Here is a 24,912-nt window from a genome sequence, read left to right on the forward strand (position 1 = left end):
AGTACTTAAACTCTTTATTTTGTTATTATTGTGTTATTTTCTCACACGGTGTGACTGTATATATCAATATTAAATTATATTTAATGTGAATATCAAATGTTCTATTCTCACTGATATCCTGAATTTATAAAAATCATATAAATTAATTCATGATGAAAATAAGCCAACCAGAAGATGTAACTTAAAAGATTAAAAAGATTGTGGGGTAAGTGTGCAATCATTTGTCATCCAATTATTCACAAATGTTTAAGATACATCAATAAGGTTTGAGACTTTAGAATATTAAATGTTTGGTTATGAACTTGAAATAAACTAGTTTTTCAAAACACACCAAATAAAAAATTTTAATAAAATGATTTGGAGAATGTACTTGCAAAAGCTACTCTAAGGGCAAACACCATTTACCAGCTTATTTGACTTAATTTAGCCAAGGATTTGCATTCCCCATAAGGTTGTTTCAAATTTTAATTTTACTCATATCCCCATCCTGATACTACCGCCCTTACAATACCCAACTTGTGAAATGAGCCTCTAATTATTTTAATTGATAAAAATCAGGAAACTCAACACTGCCTCACTATCAGCCCCTCTATACCTCCTTGCTCATCTAATAACCTGTTCTTCAAACTCAGGAGGAAGCTATGCCTCTTCTCTTTGCCAGGGCTAACCCTGTCCCTGTAATTCTCATCATCCTCACCCTTGCACCTTCACATTTATTCTTATTTTTTCTCTAGGGAAGCATAAAAAGAAAACGGGTAAGTATTCTTCCTCGAGATGAAGAGGGAGGGAGGGAAGGAAGAGAGAAAGAGGGAAGAAGTGAGAAAAGCAGGAAAGTTGGGGGGAGGTAGACAGAGAAAGGGAGGGAGGGGGACAGAAAGAGGGAGAGAGAGATTTAGTGCTTCTACCCAAGAAAAATAGAATGTTACCCGACTGGAAACACGGGCATTCTTCCAAAACACGGTATTTACAAAGCCCAATTCCTTCAGATTTCAAACTACTACAAATACAGGTCAGCCTGCAAACCAAATAAGTGTTTCCCACCTACTTCTCACTGCTGCTCCCTCGGCTTTAACCTGCTGTATGTAACTGCAAATGAAGCTTCAGCAAATGTTTGCCTGTTTCCCTAATACGGCTTGGCCAGGAGTTGTGAATGTTGGCTCAGAAGACCTGAGCGAGCAGTGACCAGCCAACAAGCCTCACAGCTTAGCACTGAGTAGGGCCGTGAGCCAGAGTGGGCCTTGGCTCTCTGCAGAAGAGAGCTATCCTAAATAATCACAGCAAAAGGAAGTAAGGAGGTTCTGTTCTACTCATGCAAGTCAAGTTGGCTAAATTCTGTCATTTTCTAAGCCTCCTATAAATGTGAAAAAAACATCCCATGACCTAACTTCTATGTAGTATTATTGATTTGTTTCCCTTTAAGGATGCTGAAGACTTCCCAAAAAGGAAACCTACATTACTTCTAATTTGCCACAGAGCTTGGCTTTGCATCAGTCATCTTAAGAAAATCTAAGAACTTCAAAATGCATTAATCCCCAGTGAACTGAATCTTTCTAAAATATTCATTTTTAGTGTTTTGGCAAAGTAGCCCCATGTCACTAGCTTAATTGCTGCCAGGTTATTTTCCAGTTGTCAAATAATCTTTTCCTATTTAAGAGTCAGAAATAAAAACATTCACTCAAAAAGGAATTGAATAATTTGGATCACAAACAACATAAGTATTTATTTGAAAAACATTTTCTATTTAAGTAAAATGGCAAATCAGGTATAGTAGCTTCTTACTACTAATTCTAATTTGCACTCACAGTCACTTTTTATTCATCAAATTCAGAGATACTGCTACAGAAAACTATTTCACAAAGTATTTAGAAAAAAATATATACAGTCTCTCTGATAGAAAGTTAATTACAATAACAAAGCCAGGCAATATAAATGTAAGATATAAAACAAGCTCACATTTATAAACACAAATAAATAAATATATACAAAAGAATCTATGCCAACATTGAACAAATAAAAGCTTTACAATGCAAGTCATCGTGACAACAATGGAAAATATCTCAGGATCTTAGACTGACTCTAACATAATGTTAAAAAAAAGGAAAAAGAAGAAAATAAAAAACAACCCAAAATACCCCAGAGAGTCTAAATTGATATTATTCTCAAAGTTAAGCTAAACTAAATTTTGGCTCCACAGCTAAATTCCTGTATTTCTGTTCTGAGGGGGGGCCAAATGAAGGTGAGCTCTACATGTGCAGAACTGAGGGTAGAATCTGACTCAGTTTTTTAAGTCCACTTGCAAATGTTTCTATTCAGCTGTTTATCCTTTTTTTTTTTTTTTTTCCTTACCTGATTACTGGAAATTTATAAAGTGGAGCTGATACTGTTGTCAAATTTGAAAAAAAAAAAAAGTTTTCCCAGATCTGCATGAATACGAGTAGAAATCAAAGCTATTTTTAAAGCTATCTCTTAATTACTTTTAACTCAATAAGCACTTTGAGTAGAAATCTCACAGTCGAAAGCTAATTAGATTCTACCATCTCTAAGGTTTGGGGGAAAGTATATGAAGATTCAGTGACTATTTAAGGTTAATTTTCATCTAGATGTAACCTCTGCCAAAATAAGCAGCCTGTTAATATATATGCCTAGAGAAAAGGACAAGGCTCTACTGTAGGGTCTTAGTGACCTTAGATTTACTATCCTTTCCTACTATCTACACCCCTCCCCTGTGAAGGCCAAGCTGGGCAATGCTCCTGTCTTCCAGATCAGTGTTCCAGGATGCTACAAAATGGAACAGTATGAAAACCCATTAGCACATTATGATCCATTTAAGTCTGGCCAAAATCTTCATGATCGAAGATCAGCAAAAGCTGAGAGGCCCCTTGTTTGCTGCATAGCCTAAAAGCTTTCCTATGTCTCAGACTGAGAGCTACCTGCTTCCTGCACAGAGAGAAAGGTCCCCAGGTGCTTAGTCTGGCTTCTGCCTTTAAGCAGTTTGGTTCTGCCAGAATGTCTCATCTTCTCATCACTTAGGCTGCCACCTCCCAGAACCTGAAATGTCTCAGATAACCCAGAGCAAATGTAAAGGTACAGCATGTACTGAGACCGATTTCTGAGAAACTGGGTATGAGTCCGTCATTTAAGAACAATTAAAATGTGGTCTCTTACACGTTCACTGGCAAGCATATTACTCAGGATAGTTTGACAGTTAGGTTAAGCTGCTTAATATTATGCATGGCTTATATGCAGAAACCTAATCCATAAATAACACCCCATCTGTCTTGCCAGACCTCCTCTGGCTCTTATAATCAGAGGACTTATGTACAAATAGTTTGCAGACTGGCAAGTGTAGACCCACACATTTATAAATTATTTTGATTATGATAAGTCACCCACCTAAGTCTCAGTTTATATTCTTTGGAACAAAACTCTGGAAAGAGGAAGTAAGAGGCTTTTCATTTGTGCAAATGGAAATGTCTTACAAAGTCTCTGGAGCAAAGACAAGACCATAGAGTCTCAATGGTTGTTTTTCCCGAAAGGGAGAGACTACTGTACACAGCATGCCTAGTGGAAATCCACATTCCTCCCATGAGCCCGCAGCTCAATGTACAGCAGAGCAGCAAAAGCAGAGGTGTAAGAGGGTCATTCTTCAGCTCCTGGGAGCTCCACTCTAATGCAACATCAACACTAAACTTGACTCAAATGTATAGGACTAAATTATAATTAATGACGACGTTTAAGCCTTGTGTCTTGAATAGGATAAGTGAAATAACATGGCCTCATATTAACTGGGTCAACATTTTGGGAATTCTTTCTTTCTTAAGCATGTTGTGGTCTTCAGGGTTAAACATCTGAGATAATAAGAAAATACTCCTTTCTAAACTTTGAGTCAGATATTAAATATTCTTTTGTATCTGTGGTTGAAATTTCATTAAAAAAGAGGAAATGCTAATGCATTCATAGAAACTAGCACTGAGATGGGACTTGTGGGCATCCAAGATAGTTATAAATATTAGTATGCTTTTGATTGCAGAGAAAGATGATGGAGCAAATGGCCATATCCAAATCTAATTATTATGTGGGGTGTGAATGAGCTCTAAACTAGGGCTTGGCCCAAGCTCGGTCTGTCCCTTGCCCTCTAATTTTAATATTCCACCCCACAGCCCAAGTTCTGATTGATCCATTCAATCATATATTTTAAAAATCCTATCCCCTGTGGCTACTGAGTCATGCTGCTCTTAGTACTGAAGTTTAGTGATGGTGGAAACTCCCCCATGGAAGAAATACACTGAAAAGACAGATTTTGAATTTCACAGAAGCCTTCCTCACAAAACACATTCTTCATATATATGCAGTTACCTAGGTAATACCACGTTTACATCTGCTAGTCAGAGTTTTCACAGCTTGCACATCTTCACGTTGCTGCAGACTGATGTCTCTTTCTTATGTTAAAGATATTAAAACTTTGTGCTGTGGCTGAAGGTGTCTGACATGATAATATTTTTATAGAAATTATCTGAATGAGCATTGCAATAACCCTTGACCTTATCAATGACCTGATGGACAGGGATGATTGATGGTTGTTCTCCATCAGCATGGGTCAGTTTTGATGAGGACTTGTCCATGGAAGCATTGTCTGCAAGAAATGATACAAGAAATTAGGCTGCAAGATGAGCTGGTGACACGCCTAAGGGCTACCGTTCTGGACGCTCTATTTTGCACATTAAAGAAGATCACAAAGGAAATGAAGCTCTGGTTCTTTCTTAGTTTAGGTAATAGGCGGCACTAAAATTTCATGTTTTTCATCTTCAAAGTGCATCCTTGCATATGAAAGAATGTTAACGTGCCTTCTAGTAATTTGTGTTGGGAGTTGTTTTAAGAAATATTCTTGTAAGTGGTATTTTTCAAAGAGCCAGTGAATAGAATAATCAGAAAATTGCTGCAAAAATATATGTGGCAAATCAATCAAACAAGGTAGTAACAGATTATATAACAAATGAATTAAAAGGTGCTGAAATATCTGTGGAAGAAATGATATGATGCCTATGATATGTTTTCAAAGTAATACAGGGAGGGGAAAATGGGTAGGTGGCTATGAGTTGATATGAACAAGGAGATTCATTATATTATCCTATTTTTCATATGTTTGACACTTTTCATAATACAATTTTTAATAAAATATAATTTAAAGAATTTTGGAAAAGACAAGTGAATAAAAAAACATAAAGGCTATTCTGAACACATTTTCTCATGGAAAAAACCTGTGAAATGATTGCAATATAGAAAAAAGGTATCCTTTATTAATTATTTTTAAATTATAAAAATCAAAATTATCTTTATCAGAAATATTTTAAGTATATATTTTCTTTAACTATGCTACAGTCTCAGAATGATGTTATTGCTGGCAGCACTAATATCAGAGCAATTGACAGCAATAAAGGACTGCTAAATATATTTCTGTTCTGAATTTCCCAATATCACATATTTAAACATTATTTTCCTAGACCCAAAGCTTTCTAAAAGTGGTACAGCTAGTGCCCTGAAGCTCAGCTAAGCACTATTATCTACAAATACATATGGCTGTCTTCATGTATCTTATAGGTATCTGCTTTACACATGTTGGAGAGAAATGCTGTCTTAAAATTAACTACAGAGATTTCACATCAATGAAAGAGCAAATGACCTTCTACAAAGTACTCAGTTCCCTACAGTTGTATCTTTTCTAGTCACTGTGGAAGAGGCAAAAACTCTATCATGAAAACCTGCTTCTAGGAATCATGGCTGAAAAATTGGAATGTTCACTCTAGGTGTTTTATATTTTGAGTAAGTTTGACCCAGTAAGTGACATAACATTAAAAATCCTCAATAATTGGTAAAAGCCATCATCATTTTATCTGTTGTCTTTGGAAACGGCTCAAATTGTTCAACTGTGGTCTTGGTGTTGGAGCAGACACTAAATAAAATGAAGGCTAAAATAGAAAATGGAGTGTCCATCCCACTAAAGGAAGCAAGAGAGAACAGACGGCCTTTGCGAAGAGTGGGCAGACCGAAGCATGGTGGAATGATTATGTCCCAGGACTGGTGAGAAAAAAGCTCCGGGAGTCATTTTATAAGGGCCCCTCCCCATTCGGCTCTCAGCAAGCTGACTGATTCTGTGCTTTCCTTTAGTTCATACGTTCACTAGCCATTGGTTTTCTGTTGGGAATTTTTCTACTGACTTAAATCTCAATAATGAACAATTTGTACTTGATGTTTTTAGAAAGCCACACATCCTCAAAGAAACTTCAAGGATACAGTCATTCTGCTTCACTGACAACTTCCAGGGTCACATACTTTTTAGAGATTTTGACCAGTTCCATTCCAAATACGTGACCCAGTTTTCTGGGTCTTCACAGTCTAAGAAGGTAAAATTCTGAGCAAGGTTTGTATTTCAATATATATGCTATTCCCAGTCCTCTGGGTAGCTATTATATTGTGGATAATATAGATTTTGATTATGGCCGCAAGTTTGAAAACCAGGGGCTAGGGAAATGAACTATTATTTGACCTATGCTTAAATTTCAAGCAGACAAAAGTCCTCAAAAAGCAGGCTTGGAATCGACAATTTCTCTTTTTGACTTCTGTGAATGTACGGTGACATATCCAGTAATGCATAAGAGCAGTGAAAAAGTAAAGAATTTCACTCTGTTCTATAACAAACCTCTCAAGAACTGCTTTTTTTTTTTTTTTTTCATTATTTTACCTGATAATGTGACCCACTAACTCCAGAGCATGGTACATTTCCTAGAAGGAGCGGCTTGCAGACACCCCCATGCAGAGAAGAGCCAGCACAGCACATGACCATTTGAAATTTCAGAAATTCCAGCTCAATGCAGGAATTTCCTTGTGCTAGCTGAGAAGTATTGTAAAGAACAAGCAATTTTGCTGGTGCGGCAAGAGTCTTAGTTTAATCCATGCAAATATTGTCTTATTACCTTGCAAAAAATTCATGCATTCAAAGAAGTAATAAAAGTTTACCTGAATGATCCACTTTTGTTGAAGGAATGCTCTTAGAAGACATTATCTACACCATAAACATATGAATCAATGCCAAGAAATAAACCATCTAGATATCCATGATGCTATGCAGTGACTTTTTGCATACCCTGAGTGACCCAAGTACATCAGCAGTTTCACTGAGAACTGGCTAGGTCGCAGAAGACCGTTTGTACGTCTGCTGATTGGAAACTAGAATTTATTATACCATGGAAGTAATGTCATACAGCTGACTACGTCCTTATACTTGTTGACAAAAACCCATTTAAGCACAAGGATTTTAAAAGAAACAGAAAAACATTAATGAATTCTTAAAAAAAAAAAAACCACAAGATTTTGAAAGAGTTAAGTTTTCCTTAGGTACCCCCATTTCTGAAATTCATTTTATCTTCTAGTCAGTTTTCCCCATGATGCTTACTATTTCCAAATATTTTAATACTTCCAAAATGTCCTCTGTTCCAAATTATGTACTTTGTTATCTTCTTTCGTCTTTTAAAAGTGGTTCTTTAAGCCAACTATTAGCTGTGTTAAGAGGAAAACAGTTCAATTGGTCTAATTCCTATTCATTCACAACTGACTTACAATGCATTAAGTATTTGCGTTTTAGAAGGGGAAAGAAAATGAGTATCTGATTTTAAGGCTGATTAAATAAAGTAAAAAATTCACTCATTGTAAGTACAGTTGAGCCTTGAACAATGGCAAGGGTTAGGGGCACTGACCCTCCTGCACAGTTGAAAATCTGAGTATAATTTACAGTTGACCCTCTGTGTCTGAGGTTCCTCTGTAGCTGCAGTTCTGTATCCACGTATTCAGCCAACTGCGGATCATGTACTACTATTTGTTGTTTTTACTACTGAAAAAAATCTGTGTTTAAGTGGACCTGTACAGTTCAAACCTGTGTTGTTCAAGAGTCAACTGTACAAGATGTTTTGTGCCAGGGAACTACCAATTAGGTAGAATTATCTATCTCAGGCTATATACCTGTTATTAACTTTCTTACACAGGTGTTTCGAGCAGGAGTGCACAGACCTCTTAATTTTAGGCAAAACTGTTTGTGTGCAGGACTCAAAGGCTGCACTCAAAGGCTGGAAGAGAGTCCATAGCTTTTATTCAATTCCCCAAAATGTCCCTGACTCCAAGAAACTTTAAAAACTGCTGTACTAAGCTGTTCCAAGTTTTCAGATCTTTCTTTAATTAACCTTGGAATTAAAAAACTCAGTAAACATTCATACTGTTTTCCCACAGTGCTATCTTGAATCCCAGGCAGTGGGGACCCTAGTGGTGCAAGCAAGGACATGTGGAAGGATTCAAATGTGCATACGGGTCATTTGAAATTCAAGTGTTTGCAATGTGAACATTTATAGACACATACACAAATCACTCCCTACTTGCAAAAAGCCAAATATGAATCTTTTTGGTGCCATTCGCCTTTGCCTACATTAATTAGCTAAACAAATACCAAATTTAAAAGTTATTTCCATTATCCTTTTAGAAGCATCTTTAATTAGGAAAGTGCTGGATGCTGAGTGTTGAGAGCTGATTGCTCGAGGTTTAATTAGTATTTAAAAGTAGCATTTCTGCTATTTTCAATTGAAATTATTAAAGGATTACACCTTTTCACACTGCTCACTGGCTATCAAGGACTGCAAAATAGTCTTCACAGGCATATGTCATTTTATTTCACTTCACTTTGTTGTCCTTCATAGAGATTACAGTTTTTATTTGTTTTTTTGCTTCCTTCTTTCATAAAGTATTTTTTTTAACATCTGTGTTGGAGTATAATTGCTTTACAATGGTGTGTTAGTTTCTGCTGTATAACAAAGTGAATCCGCTATATGTATACATATATCCCTATATCCCCTCCCTCTTGCGTCTCCCTCCTGCCCTCCCTATTCCACCCCTCTAGGTGGTCACAAAGCACCGAGCTGATCTCCCTGTGTATGCAGCTGCTTCCCACTAGCTAGCTATTTTACATTTGGTAGTGTATATATGTCAGTGCTACTCTCTCACTTCGTCCCAGCTTACCCTTCCCCCTCCCCGTGTCCTTAAGTCCATTCTCTACGTCTGCGTCTTTATTCCTGTCCTGCCCCTAGGTTCATCAGAATCTTTTTTTTCTTTTTTTAGATTCCATATATATGTGTTAGCATACGGTATCTGTTTTTCTCTTTCTGACTTAATCTCTCTGTATGACAGACTCTAAGTCCATCCACCTCACTACAAATAATTCAATTTCGTTTTTTTTTTTTTAATGGCTGAGTAATACTACATTGTATATATGTGCCACATCTTCTTTATATTTGTTATAAATTATAGTTTTTATAAATTGAAGTTTTGTGGCAACCCTGTGTGGTCAGATGACGGATAAGCATTTTTTTTAGCAATAAAGTACTTTTTAAAATTAAGGTGTGTACATTTTTTGACATAATTGTATTGTACACTTAATAGACTGTAGTATAGTGTAAACATAATTTTTATAGGCACTGGGAAACCAAAAACCTTGTGTGACTCTATTGCAATACTCGCTTTATTATAGTGGTCTGAAACCAAATTCACAGTATGTCCAAGGTCTGCCTGTATTTGCACACTGTCTTCAGGATTGTTCATACACATGCTCAGTGTCAGAAAGTGTGATCATTGTAAATATCATGAAGATTCAGTAGATGAACAAAGACCCGGTGTTTCTCACCATCCTGTATCACTTTCCAAGTATGATGCTCCCTATTTCATACTTAATCAGTGATTTGAAGAGCAATTGCCAATAACTCTTCCAACGGTTAAGGACTTAGGTATTTTTTTCTTTTTTGACTGAGGAATAATTGACATATATCATTATATTAGTTTTAGGTGTACAACATTATGATTTTATATTTGTATATATTTCAAAGGACTTAAGTCTTAACTGTAACATGTAAACTGGATGGTATTTCTTTCTGTTCCCATGCCAACTTGCCAAGTAACTTTCCTACTATGCTGAAATAATCTACAACTCAATTTCTGTATTTTTTAAATAAAAACACGTAACTTTTTAAAACAAGATACCATACCTTTTAAGGAAAATTAAGTTTTAAAGCAAATGAAGTTACAAAAATATTCAGAGTTAATGATATTCTGGCAATATAGATTCAATTTTGGTTGTAATATTTTTAAAAAACACAAAATATTCACAAAGATGTCCCAGAGAACATCTTTACCATGGCCAGAATGACTCACCGGTGTGGCTATTCCTTTTGAAGTAGGTGGTAGAGCTGTATTTAGACTTGGATGTAAGGTAGGTTGAGTTAGAGCCAATGGAGCTTGAGGACAAAGATTTTCCTAGATTATCAGAACTTTTCTTGATGATATTGGTAGCTGTCTTACTCCAGTCTGAAAGAAATGACATCTCTCCATGAGTCTTCTTTAGGGGGAATATACTCTGCCCTGAAGAATCATCACCACATTATTTAAGTAACTGATCCAGAGCATTAGACGTTCTGACACCGTGGCAGTGACTCACACAAGAGACTGACATGTCAACAATAACAACCCGAAGAAACAGAAAAGTTTCTTACTTTGACCCTATGTTTAAAATTATACTTTAATATCTTAAGGGGGAGAAGTAACCACTGGTGGTTAAAAAAAAAGTAATATTCTTCTTCAGGGATTTTTTTATATTGAGAAAGATCTCTTTGCTTAATAATGTAATTAAAGACTTCAAAAATATGGAAAGGTATGTTTGGTATAGTGGATATATGAGTTGTTAAATTAGACATGAAACCTTGGGCAACTCACTTAACCTGTCTGGAATTCATGCTCCTCCTTTGCAAAATAGGAAGGGCAGGCCTAGAGTCCTCAGATCTCTTGCAGTCCTAATAATCTAAGACTCCAACTAAGCACCTTTATATACTCTGCCTTTACAACTTGCTACCACTGGGACTGTGTTGCTCAGACCACAGAAAATCAAAATGACAAAGGTTTCTAACTACTCTCCGATGTAAGAAAAACGATCACCAACATGCTCCTTTACCTGAGTTGTCTGCTAATCGAAATCGACCACAGCAGAGATGCCGTCTCCACTGCTTCTGAACATTCTCCTTCATAGCACAGTGGAAGATAAATATAAATAAGCCTGGGAAGAAAGAAAATATAAACAATTAGGCCAAAGGACACATTTTTAAAGATAAATCTTACAAAACATATGGATTTATTTTAATTTAAACTTTTTTACATCCGAATCACTAAGAAACAGATCCTAAGGAATCTTTAGGTAGGCAGTAGATGTTTTAATCCTTTAGAACAGAACACGGAGGCTCAGATAAAACTAGAACAATTACATGGATCTAATTCTGTCTTTGTTTTGTTCGGTATTCGTTATGACTTAACCTAAAGACTAAGCTGAAATAGGCAATATTCAATGTAAGAGGCATTTATATTTCCCTTATATCTGTTTTAAAATTATGTGAAAACATTTCACAAAATTTAGAAAGAAAGAGAAAACTGAAAACATCCATGAGCTCATCATCTACTTCAACTTGTATATTCTCAGCTATTTTATGTAAGCATATTATTGTAAGTTTGGGCCACAGAAAAGCGGTATTTTTACAAGTCAAAAATGGGCCCAAATCAGCAAATTCATGTGGCTCCACCTGGCCTGCTTTAGTTTCTCAATACTTTAATGCAGAAATATTTCTGTATTGTCAAGTAGTCTTCATATTTAGTCACTCCCTGCATCTATCAAAAACTAATTGTATCATTTGTGCTTTGGGAGCCAACCCTTTTTAACTTTTCAAGGAATTTGCTTCTGCCTTTTTACTCTCCCTTTGCTGCCTCAGTTTCTCCCTCTATTCCTCCATACTTGGGTTATTCCCGTTACTTACAAGCATGTTCTAGTAACTCTCTTTTAAGTAATCAAACAAAAAATTTCTCCTTTGATGCCCAATCTTCTTCCAGCTTCCACTTCTTCATTCCCTTTCTCAATAAAACTTGAAATGGTTAACTTTCGCCATCTCTACCTTTTCTCATTTCTTTTCTTCTCAACCTGCTCCAAATAGGTTACTATCCGCATCTACAAGGCCACTACAACTGCTCTTGTGAAGGTCACAGGGACTCCCCTATTACTAACTCAGTTTTCATTCCTGTTTTACTAGATCTCTCAACAGTATTCAACACAATTGACCATTCTCTCATTTTTGAAATACATTCTTGGTACCACTTTCTCCTAGGCGTCTTTTTAATTTGCTTCCTGGTCTCTGTAGCAGATCCCTCGGCTTTACTTTTAAAGGTTGACACGTCCATGACTCAGCCCTGGATTTCCATCTTTTCTATGGCTACACTGTTCCAGTAGGTACTAATCATGCTGTATAAGTACCATACACTACTTTTTATATGTGCCCCCATTGCCTTCTCTCCCCACCACCAACACCAGGATTCCAACCCACACTGCTCGCAGGACATCTTCATTTGGCTGTATCTCCATTTTGTTGCATCTCACACCTCTGATATTCTAAATGGAAGTCTTCTTCATCATTACCCTCAAACAAACACATCAAACTCATTTCTGCCCAATAATTTGAAGGCTCTTCCTTCAAAGCTTTCCCTAACAGGTTCTTACCTGTCATTCAGGCTTCAGATCAATTGTTAACTCCTCAAAAAGGCCATCATCAACTGTTTATTTTTATTTTTTATGTTTTAGATCACACCCTTGCACACACCTATTTTCGCTATAGCACGGATCATTACCTGATATTCTTGTATTCCTAATTTATTCATTTATTTCTTTGCTTAACTGTCTCTTGCTAGTAAATAATAAGTTCCAAGAGCACAGGGATGTTTGTCTATCCAATGCTGTACTAGCCATTCCCAGAATGATGCCAGGAACTAAGCGGGAACTCCATAAATGTTTGTTGAATGAATGAATAGTAACCATGATTAATCGTTCATCTATTCTACATGAGTTAAATGAATACTTACATGTACATCTGAATGCCTTAAATGTATTTAGGGGTAGGGGTTTAAAAAATAGGAGTGAGCAGAACACAAATTAAGGAGTCACAGGAATACAATGAAAATATATTTAAGGCAAAAGTTTCTGAAAGGTACACAAATTAGTTGCCAAGGTATTGCCTTAATGACACACCATATTAAGCAGGATGTCTACATAAGGGAGGGTGCAAGGGCTTAAACTGAACCTGAAGAAACCTTTTGGTAGGGAGGTGAGGGAAGTTTCCAAGAGGATAATCCACTCAGTGACTACTAAGCACTGCTAAGCAGGAGGCACCTTGATTTAGAAGCTGCAAGTTCAGAGGGGAACAAGGTAGATGATCATTGTGTTCAAGGGGCAAAGGGTCTAGCATGGAACAGCATAAAAGTAAAAATGATTATAGTACCTTTAGGGGACATTAAGACTTATCTGTTCTTTTTGAGTATGGAGTATTCATCCAGAAAAATGTAAATTACACTGTAGCATATATAGCTGGAAAAGTGGGGGGAAAGTATTGAAAGTACTCTTTTTTTTATGTGTATAGCTAAATTTGCAAAATAGATCTAAGGTTATGTTTGTATGTTTTATTTTTCAATATCTTAGCTGAAAGTGGCCCAAAATTTTATTCCAGAATGAATTACATTATTACGAACTATTAGAAAAAGGAGCGTGCTGGATTTCTACCGGCTGGGCCCTGACTGCAGTGAAATGACCGTGGCTGATTCTCCTCCTCTGAGTTTGGCTTGTTCGGTCATCACTGAGTACCTGACACTTACTTAGAAGGTGCTCTATAAATTCCTAATGAAGTTACTGGTTGAAAATCATTACATATGTTGACTCACAGAGGAATGCCATTATGAAAATACTGACTAAATTTTGGTCACTGCTTTCGAATAGACAACTAGCCTATTAAAACATTCCTGAGAAATTCAAACACATTTTCCTCTGAGAAGTATAAATCAGGCATTCAATGACCTAAGTAATATTAGTAATCAGTAATAGTACCAGTTTATTTATTATTATTACTATATCATTTTATACATATTTATTAAGTAAAACACTTATTTTATTATTATATTACTTATTAATAATACTTTATTAGTAATAAAATAATTAGTGAAGAAAATATATCCTAGTGACCTAGTTATTTGTCTAAGATGATATCAGATAGGATAGGGGAGTTCTAATTTTAAAAGAAAGCTCTAATAAATATGAATCAAATTTCATTCATTCAGAACATACACACCCACACACACCCCTCCTGAAAGCCCCTGTGCTGTGGACAAGGAGGGAAGCTGGGTTGGGGAGGGAGAGCTGGAGACAAGAAATCGACTTGCAGCCTGGCCTGGAGCTCGGACATGACAAGTCTCAGAGTGGGAGAAAGACTTTGCTCCACACTCAAAACCCCTCAGAATCAGGACCTGCAGGTGGATCTACCTTCCCAGGGAGTACAGAATAGACACTGGGTTTGGACCTCATCTGCACACTCCGACTAAATCTGATTGCCTTTCAAAGCCTTCCTCACCGACAAACCCCCAAGTCCCTAACCTGCTTGCTAACACAGAAAATCCCTTTAATAAGCACACATGTTTTGTAACATGGGTAGTGTGAATAACCAAAGAATATAAAAAATGTGGATTGGTTTCCCTTTGAGAATCTTTCAAGTCTTTAAGAGGTGGTGGCAGTTTCAGAGTAAAGAGAGCAGGAGGCATGGAAGCTTGAGGTAAGGTCATCACAGGTCACAGATGAAGGAGCCTGTGGTTGGAGAAGGAAGCCTTTGCCTTGGGTTGACTCTATTTTTGTGAACTGGGGCAGAATTTGCAGAATTTGTTGTTGGAGGTATTTTTGTCCTACAGCTGAAAATATAGCTAACCACGTGTTTCTTAAGCAATTGTTTAACAAACTCATGTATCAGAGCTGTAAAAGATTATGAACTCCAATTAAGGACTTTGGTTCTCAGGCATTAATCCTGGCATTACTCACTCTTGGGTCCCACACTGAGCAAATGATTTTCTTTTAGTTGAGGCAGAAGTTGAAATTTTCTAGATGTTGTTTCCCTTAACACTCAGAAGTTTTTATAAATGTCATATATATCGGAGGAAAAACTTCCGAGCATATGTCTGGTGTTTTGAGGACACTGGAAGAGACCTAGTTCTTGGATTTGTTCCTTTGGCCTTGCTGGGATATTAAGATGTGAATTATTTTGAGGCTCTGATGTTGACCACTGTCACATGGGAGCAGGTGAAAGCTAAGAAAAACTGACTTAATAAAACAATCTTTTAGATTGTGCAGTGCTTCTCTGTATCATAATTACATAGCATTAGATGACACTGCCTACTTTTAAGCAACCTGTAAATATACAGGCATCCACTAAGTTTAAGAGACACGTATATAAATTAGATTTAAAATCTGATACATCGCCTCTAAAATTATTTGATCGAAGTCATTTACATGCTCTGTCTCCCACTATGAATTGTGATGCTATGGGACAAAAGCAGATAATTGTGGTTGAGAATCTGCCTACCAATGCAGGGGACACGGGTTCGAGCCGTGGTCTGGGAAGATCCCACATGCCGCGGAGCAACTGGGCCCGTGAGCCACAACTGCTGAGCCTGCGCGTCTGGAGCCTGTGCCCCGCAACAAGATAGGCGAGAGGTTCGCGCACCGCGATGAAGAGTGGCCCCCGCTCGCCGCAACTAGAGAAAGCCCTCGCACAGAAACGAAGACCCAACACAGCCACAAAAGAAAAAAAAAAAAAAAAAAAAAAGCAGATAATAGGCATGAGAAATTAGAATTCTCTGGAATAAATATATTTTAAAATTCCAAGGTATTATGCAGATTCTTTAGCCGTGAGATATGTTTCCATTTTAAATTAGAATAGGATTCTCATAATAGGTTATTTTACTATTTGTAGTAACTAGCCCTTTTCACATGAATTTAAATCAGTCTGGCAATAAATATTATCCCAAGATTATTTTAGGACAAAATATCCCGCTTAGAGTTCAGCTGTGGGAAATGTGGAAGGTATCCACATCTGGAAGAGCACACATGCAGTATGGAAAGAAATTCTGAACACTGCAAGGAGGAGGCGTAGAAAATGCAGCAGGAGAGCCAAGGGCACTTGGAGGCCAAAGTGAAAAAACAGAGGGCTAGTCCCTCTTCAGTCTTGAGGGTTTTTTTTTTTTTTCCATCTACTTAACAGATTTTGGTGCCAGAAGCAGCACTTAAAATCACAAAACTTTACAGAGTTTTACATTGGCATCCAAGGGAATCTGTTTGATTCTAATCCCCATCTCTGCTCTCTTTCAATGCTCATTTCAATCAAATGTTTCCCCTTTGAGAATCTTCATATAAACCCACGCACCTCACAGAGGCTCTTCATACCACCTGGAAAAATATGCTCATCTAGTTTTCTGGAAAGGGCTTTAAGCTGTGACCAGGGACCAGAATAATTGGTTTTTACTCCTCATAGTGCCTTACAGCTTTATTTAACTGACCAAGGAGTAGGGAACATTGCCCATAAAAGCTGGATGCTAAAATGACTGAAAAGATAGAAAGCAGAGGCAAAGTCACTGCTTCATCTTGACAGGCCTGTGCTAGTTTCATGATGGCCCTTTTGGGGTGAATTTTAGCCCAGAAAATGACCACTCTGATGAATCTAAGCCAGTTCCTTAGCAATAGTTTCTTCAGCTTGATAACTGCTTTGCTTCTTTATCTTACCCATACAAACCCAGATTTCATGCTAAAACAAGAAAAAAAAGTTAAACTTTCTTTACATGAACAGATCCTAACCAGTTCTCTACCTGCTCGTCCCTTGCCTTCCTTTTACCTCCATCTTTCACTAACCAGAGGTTTCTGCTCACTTTTAAAAATAACTTAGACCAATATATGAATTCAAGATACCTTAATTCTCAGCAAATCTTGCAATTTTCTCAATTAAAATAAATGACCTTTTCCATTGTGATGGAGGAAGGGCGTTACAGGCGTGTGGGAAAGAGGGGCTGTCTCTGAGTCCTGGTAGGAAGGAAAACATAAAGAATTCCACCTCGCCAAGCCCTCCTAGAGAAGCACACCAGGGGCCAAGGCTGGCTCAGAAAACAAGGAGAAGGGACACCCAAGAGGGTGCTCTAAACCTCTAAATGTGGAGTGAGAAACACTGAGAAATCTCACCAAGTAGCAGGTTTGAAAAAAAAAAAAAAAAAAAAAAGCTTCCTTGTAAAGTATTGGCTTTATATCCAGACTGTAGGGGCTTGTGTTTAATCTTGGCCTTTATAAGAGCTATTTAACTATTTATTTAGGAAAAAAAAGATATCCTTAGCATCAATATTTTGGCTAGGAACTTGGCTCCCAAATAGAATTCATTCTCTTTGGTTGAGTTTTGGCAAAAATATGTGCAGCAAATGTAAAATAAGTAGCCAAAAGGATGTTCTCAGATCTCTAGCCTCATTTTCAAAAGTTTTTAAAAAAACTGCCCAGGAACAGCTTCCCTTGGATTTGAAAATAAATGCCATACTGTAAAATTCAGGGAAACATGTATTGTCATCCCTTTACTGGTCTAAAAAATCACTTTCAAGAAGTCTGGTGAAGGAAAACAAAACAAAACAAACGCCTTAGGTGCTCATTTCCTAATGAGTTCTTTACCAGCTAAGGGCCATTGACACTTTCAGCAAGGCTCATCATCAGTACATTCTGACAAAGGACCTAAGTTGATTTTTCTTACCCTGGATAATAAAGATCCGGAAACACAATGAAGGGGAAGACTGCAGATATAGATAACTTCAAGACTGTGAGATGGAATCAATCAAGAATTAATCAAACCAGGTGCTTGGGCAAAAAAGGATACATGGTCTCGATAACTGATCTTTGACAAAAACGACCTAGATAACTTCTGAGCTTCCCGGCAAGCCTAAGTCCAAATCTTCCAGCAGCTCATCTGTTTTGTTGTCACACAGACGTAGCCAGCTGGCTGTTGGGCTGGGGAATCTCTAGAGTTTATGACTCTCTTTGGGAACCTCTTGAATCCTCCTTTCATTCGACAAGGTGCCCTTTAGAAAATTATTTCTCTGCGGCACAAAATGCTCTGCCAAAAGATGAGTAATTTATTTCCTTGCAGTGTGTAATGTCTCGGCCAACATGATGCCGTTTCAGATGCTAACGGGTTTAAAGGTGGTTCATCTCTTTACCTTGGCGCCGATTCACCGTGTGTGTTATACATGTGATTATGGCCCAGCTTAACCGTCAGGAGGCTCCTAACCCATAATTTTATTTAATTTTCTTAGTTTACCAATAGGATTAAAATAATAATGATAAATATATTTCTATAAATGGTTTTTGCTGAATAAGGGTAAGAGTAAATTTCCATTTATTCATTAAATGTACATTTACTAACAGTTTTTTTAAAAGGACATAGAGACTCACTTCCTAGAAACTTTGAAATAAAAAATTGAAAGGCCAGTAATTTGTTTTATTTTTTTTGCTCATGCTTTGTCACCTAATAATGTGCTTTTCTATTTTCATATATGCTATGTTATAAATCACTGATCTTAGGATTACACTGATCTTAGGAAAGTCATTAACTCTTCTAAGCCTGTTTCTTCATCTGTAAAATGGAGCAAATACCCTTTTTCTTGGGTACCTACTTTTCAGATTTGCTACAAGAATTATATGAGATCACAGATGTTATGTGAAAGGCTTTGTAAACCACAATGCACTATGCAAATATAAGTTATTTCTGCTGCTCTGGGTATCTTAATGTTACTGAACGAATTAATGGCATACATGACCTTTGAGTAGACTGATGATACCCTTCTGTGTTCGCCATTGCAGCTTCTATTTGCACAACCATATGCTGCATGGTATTATGCTGTCATATATACATACAGAAGATGGGCTGATTACCCCCAAAACAATCAATATTGTTTCACGTGCATGGAAAACTAAAGTTGAAGATTAAGCTCTCATTATGGGGCTAGACTTTAGATCCTGATGAACTTGTCAAGAGAGTTAAACCTCGCTATAATCACCAACTACAGCAAATTATTTGCACACGAAGTGCCCTCTACCTGAAATAGTTTTCCCTCACTCCTACTCCCGCCTTTCACCTAGTTAATTCCTATTGATCCTTCACATTTCAGCTTAGACATCATGTCTTCTGTCATGTGCACTCTCAACACCACCATGTACACTTTATACAGTGATGTATTTGATTAACCTTAGTCTCTCCTACTACAATATAAGCTCCATGAGACAAAGGGGTCAAGTCATGTTTTTTTGTTGGAATAAAGAATGTTAGAAAGAAGTCGACACAATGTAGTTCGCCTAAGTTCAACATGCATTCACTGAATTGTTTCTTTAAACTGTCTAAATTCTACATGCTTCTCTTAATAAAGCATATACTTTTAACAACGACCAAGTCTCTCATGGAAGGTTCTGAAAATGATGCAAATAAAAACCATTAAATGACTTTCCATAGTGTCCTCAGAAGCTTTTGTACAAGCCTGGCCAGTAAGGAGTTGTTAGACTCTTCTAACAACTGCTCTGTATCACAAGTGCTCTGTATCACTGTCTTTTAATTTAAATTTCCTTTTTAGGAGGTGTTTTTGATATCACTGGATGTGCAGAAATCTGCTCTGAATTTATATCATTTAAAATCAGCCTTAAAAGTCAGTGATTTATGAAGAACACTTACTCGATGATGGTTTACAACATTTTTCCCTCCTGAGAGAAGACCTATGCTGGGAAGAATAAAACATCCCAATTCTCATTAATGGAAACAGAGCTGAACAGACAACTGTAACTGTTGAAGGTTGCTGAAACTGCCAGGAAATTCTAAAAGCAAAAACAAGGTTGGGCTGGCAGATTAATGTGCCTTTCATATACAATCCTGAAATATAAAACCATGGAATTTTCTAATGTTAATGGACATTTTTGTCAATATTTGTCTAGGCACTTTTATGTTGTATATGATAGTAGAGATTAAAAAGAAGAAAACTCACTTTACAAAGCTGGATCCCAGTGCAGGTATTCATATGTTACCTCTTCAGTTTCCAACTTGTGGAGGTGCACTTGAGGCTTATTATTTTATTCACTAAAGATAATGAGCCCACATAGTTCCTCTGTTATGGGAGAATGAATCTGAATAAAATTTGCTCAACTAATTAATGCATATTTATGCCGGAGGAGTCTCAGATTGAATTTAGGCCATCCCCAAAGCCCCTCCCTTCTTCATCCACCAATCCAGTTATTGATTTAACAAATAATTATTGAGCACCTTCTAAGTGACAGGTTTCTCTACAGGAGCTCATGAGCTAGTGGGAAACCTAGGAGGAGAAGCAAAACAGATACGTATGATACAAAGCAGTAAACACTCTCCTGCAGGTAAATACAGACTTTTCTTAGAACACACCTGTTGGGAGCTCCTACCTAGGCATCTCACCTGGTGAGAAGCACAAACCTGATTTCCACACTTTCCATCCCAGCTCAGATTTGTTCAGCTTTAGTCAGCTCTTCCTTCCCCAGACACCTTCAAGTGTGTGACCAGTAGCTTCAGGTAAGCCAGTAATACTGCCCTGCTAAAAAAGGTTCCAAACTTTGTCACCTCATTCCTACTGGAGTGTGGGCTTCATGGTGCTTCCAACATTAAGGAGTTTCATCAACAACACAGGGTATATCCAATGTCTTATTGAATGTTATTGAATTTTCAAAAAAATACTTTATGTTCACTTAAGCTGAAAAGTTAAATTCATCCTAAAAGGGAACCCTCCTACACTGTTGGTGGGAATGTAAGTTGGTGCAGCCACTATGGAAAACAGTATGGAGGTTCCTCAGAAAACTGAAAATAGAATTACCATATGATCCAGCAATCCCACTCCTGGGCATATACCCAGACAAAACTATAATTCAAAAAGATATATGCACTCCTATGTTCATAGCAGCGCTATTCACAATAGCCAAAACACGGAAACAACCTAAATGTCCATCAACAGAGGAATGGATAAAGAAGATGTGGTACATATACACAATGGAATACTACTCAGCCATAAAAAAGAACGAAATAATGCCATTTGCAGTAACATGAATGCAACTAGAGATTATCATACTATGTGAAATAAGTCAGAAGGAGAAAGACAAAAACCATATGATATCACCTATACGTGGAATTTAAAACACGACACAAATGAACCTATCTACAAAACAGAAACTGACTTACAGACATAGGGATCAGACTTGTGGTTGCCAAAGGGGAGAGTGGGGAGGGAGAGGGATGGACTGGGAATTTGGGGTTGGTAGATGCAAACTATAACATTTAGAATGGATAAACAACAAGGTCCTACTGTATAGCACAGGGAACTATATCCAGTCTCTTGGGATAAATCATAATGGAAAAGAATATTAAAAAAAGAATGTCTGTATGTGGATAACTGAGTCACTTTGCTGTGCAGCAGAGATTGGCACAACATTGTAAATCAATTATACTTCAATCAAAAAAATTTTTTTTAAAGTTGAATTCATCCTACAGTACACTAGGGTAAGTGTCACGGAATCTGAAGCATGACAGTAAGCTCCTTGAAGGAAGCCTTGTATTTCTAAACAGAGCAAGCCATTTGATAGATTGTTGAATTGACTGCCATATCGTACGAAAAAATAAGCATTTCTGAACTAGATTGTTGGTATTTTTTTCTGAAATCCAAGGAACCAAGGAATCAAAGTGAATTGCTCTGTCCCTGCACAGAGTCTAAAGATTCTTCTGGCCAAGAGCACTACACCCACATGGTTCCATGGAGAGCACCAACACTCAGCAAAACTGTAAAGAAAGCAAACATTATCTGTGCCTCTCTTTACACTTCCCCTTGGGCACCTCCTTGCCCATATCCACTCATGCAACAAGATATATTTATTGAGCACCTACTATATTCCAGGCATAGTTCTAGGTGCTTGGTATACATATCACTGAAAACAAATAAACAAACTGACGTTCTACCTCTTCTCTCCATTCAAGGCCTTTTTCACGAGTACCCACCCTGTGCCTGGAACTGTGCTCAGCACTTGGGATAGTGACTTAGAAACTTAGCATGGCATCTGTCCAACAGTGAAGCTCTTTGCAAATATGGTAAAATTAGAAAGGGAAAATGGTGCGGTTACCATTTATCTTACCTTGTAAAGAATTGAAGATGGAGAAAAGGTACATGAAAGGGACATTCAAAGGTCCCCAGGCAAAGAAAGCAAACCCCCACGTCATGCCCAGTAGAAACGTCAGGCTGACCACACTGCGCAGGTTCCTTAGAACTTCTTCGCGTAGCGTCCGGCTGCTCCTCTTGCCATTCCTCCCGCAGATCTGCACCATCACCACAATGAACATGGCGACATTCAGGAAAAACATGAGTCCAAAATACCCGGCACAGGTCACATAAAATATGACAGGATCTTTAATCCAACAGCTTAAAGGAGAAGAGACAAGAAAGAATGAAATTTATCATCATGCCCTGTTTACCTAAAAGACTCCTCCTGGCTTAGTTTGGGCTTCTGCAGATTTCATAGCTGGGCTTTCCTCAAATGCCTTTAGAAAGTCACTTCGTTTTCTTGGGCCTCAGTTTCTTCCTCAATGTTTACATAGTTTTTTTGTTTTTTGTTTTGCTTTGTTTTGGATAGTCATCCTCTTAATACCTAGTTATTTAAGTCAACAGTTAAGAAAACAAGGTGGTCTCCTGAACTCTGACTTGGCATGAAGACACTCTGTTTGGCTCACCCCAAACCATGTGTACCCCCTTTCCCTTATGCGCCTGCACTCCTGAGGGTGGGAAACTTTCTCAATCTCCGTTGTATTTAAAGGAGAGCCATGTGGACATGGTTCTACAAAATGATAATGGAAGCAGAGTCTGCTAAGGGATTTTTGACACCTATTCTTGACAGACTCAACTGGCAAAGCCCTTATTCCTTCTTTCTGCTTCAAACGTGAATGCAAGCTCTGCAGCTGTAGTCATCATCTTATATCGAGGAAAGAAAGGCCAAGAGAGCTGCAGAATTGCTGGCCCTAACATTTTCAGCCACAAAATTAATGCCAGTTGTTGCCTTCTTCCAAACCTTATCATGTCTTATCATGTGAGAAGAGTAAATCCTACTTATCTAAGACACACATAATTGTGGATTCCATTACTGTGGACAAAATAATTCCTATTAATATAATTGGCTTAGTTGAGGCGAGACCTTATTGTAGAACTCTGATATTCTTATGCTGACACTTCTCATGCACAATTAAAAGGCTTACATCAATCATAACATCCTTATGAGATCAGGAAGGACACACTTGATATTCAGAATGATATAGATCGGAAAATATATGAAAGTAATTTTAAAGGGAACTAAGAATAAAATTAAAATACTGCAATTTGTAGATGCCCCAGTGCCTAACTAATACTATGGAAGTTCTTAGGTACCAAAAAAAATTAGAAGAATTATTTAAGACAATTAAATTAATCTTAAAATTCTAATGTAAATGGTCATCATTTTGGTTGTGTCTTTCACGGTGGAACACAACCTTCACAAAGGCAAAGCTGTCTTGAACATCTTTGAGTCTTATAACCTGATTCCTGGCATACAGTAAATGCTCAATTAATGAAAGTTGTCGATGGCACAACAGTTTAATAAGTCGTAATTTAAAGTCCTATAAGAGTTGACTCACATACTTTTTAAGTTCCCTTATTTAGAACGTATGTATTGACTTCTACTTTTAATATATCTTATTTTAAAGGTCCCCAAAATGACACTGCTTGTCCCTGGAGCTAATCTTTCTTTCCATATGGAAGTTCCCCTAGAATCTGAAATTCCTGACCTAGATGCTTTATTTCCCACTAGTTCTCGTGGGGGCTTTTGACTGCTACTTTGGAAATATAAATGGGAAGGCCAGGAGGAATGGAACAGGATTGGATACTGACTGGATATAAAATTTTTATCCATCCATGAAATGTGCACAGAAATGTGGCATCACAGTCAGGAGTAAGCTCTTTATTCATTCAGTAATTCAGTCAATCAACAAATAATAATATTGAGTACCATGTACTACATAAAATACAGGAGAACTAATTGCCAAAACTGAAGAGTTTAAAAATCTTAGCTTCAGTGATCTCACAGTCTGAAGGGAATTTTCCGAATTATTCAAGATCCATTCTCTCCACTTCCACACAACACTCATATTGGCACTGAATCCTTCACTGTCCTATGCTGCTACTTAACTCTCTCGAAGATGTGTGTGGTTTAAGGAGGTGGGAGAATCACAGAATCTCCTCAGATAGAATAGGTCTTCCGTGTCTAGAAGACAGTATCTTACACTTCTTCTGAATCCCCCCAGATGAGAAAGCACAACATTAATATGGAAAAGCAGCTCACACAGTTCAGAGCATTCGACTGAATTCATCTGTGGTGTAGCAGAGAGCTTGGCAAAGACATGCAAATACACTTCAACCTTCCAAAATAGAAGCTCACTCACTATTGGGATGGAAACTCACATTCAACTTCAGCAGACAGAGGATATACACTCATCACAAATAAATTCCCAACAAGCATTCATTACTTACAATTCATCACCTTGTTCTTTTCCATAACTCTCTCTTCCATAAACTTCATTTTGGTCTCTGCTTGCTAGAACAATGGACACAACTAAGGCAGGCAGACCTGTTATAACAAGACCATGATAGAAACAACTTTTCTGAAGCATCTGAAAACTGCTTTATAAGACTGATAATGGCAAGGGGGAAAAAAGAAAGAAAACACTCCATATCATAGAATCAAATTTCTTAGAACAGGCAACTTGGTTAAAAACAATAAAATCCCTTTTGTGGTGCGAAACATCCAATTTTAATTAGAAGCAATCTAAACCTACTCTTAAATGACAGATACTTAAATATTCTGTTTGCTTACTGGTACCCACT

The 24,912-nt window shown here is 37.4% G+C and overlaps 1 protein-coding gene across 4 annotated transcripts in view; it reads right to left on the bottom strand.

The window, feature by feature from the left end:
• Nucleotides 1-1,700: 1,700 nt before the first annotated feature.
• ADGRG6 (adhesion G protein-coupled receptor G6) overlaps nucleotides 1,701-24,912 on the bottom strand; it is a 145,783-nt gene continuing 122,571 nt past the window's right edge. For 3 of the 4 annotated variants that reach the window (XM_068550805.1, XM_068550804.1, XM_068550803.1), the window contains exons 20-25: nucleotides 24,559-24,655; nucleotides 22,142-22,425; nucleotides 11,036-11,137; nucleotides 10,243-10,395; nucleotides 7,015-7,060; nucleotides 4,482-4,633 (exon numbers count right to left, since the gene is read on the bottom strand). In XM_068550805.1, coding sequence (XP_068406906.1) covers nucleotides 7,047-7,060; nucleotides 10,243-10,395; nucleotides 11,036-11,137; nucleotides 22,142-22,425; nucleotides 24,559-24,655 — 650 coding nt within the window. In that variant the 3' untranslated portion in view covers nucleotides 4,482-4,633; nucleotides 7,015-7,046. Of the gene's footprint in view, nucleotides 4,634-7,014; nucleotides 7,061-10,242; nucleotides 10,396-11,035; nucleotides 11,138-22,141; nucleotides 22,426-24,558; nucleotides 24,656-24,912 lie in introns of all 4 variants that reach the window. The other variant, XM_068550807.1, reaches the window with a different exon arrangement.

This window comes from Eschrichtius robustus, chromosome 9 (genome assembly GCF_028021215.1).
Source record: "Eschrichtius robustus isolate mEscRob2 chromosome 9, mEscRob2.pri, whole genome shotgun sequence".
NCBI classification, from domain to species: domain Eukaryota; kingdom Metazoa; phylum Chordata; class Mammalia; order Artiodactyla; family Eschrichtiidae; genus Eschrichtius; species Eschrichtius robustus.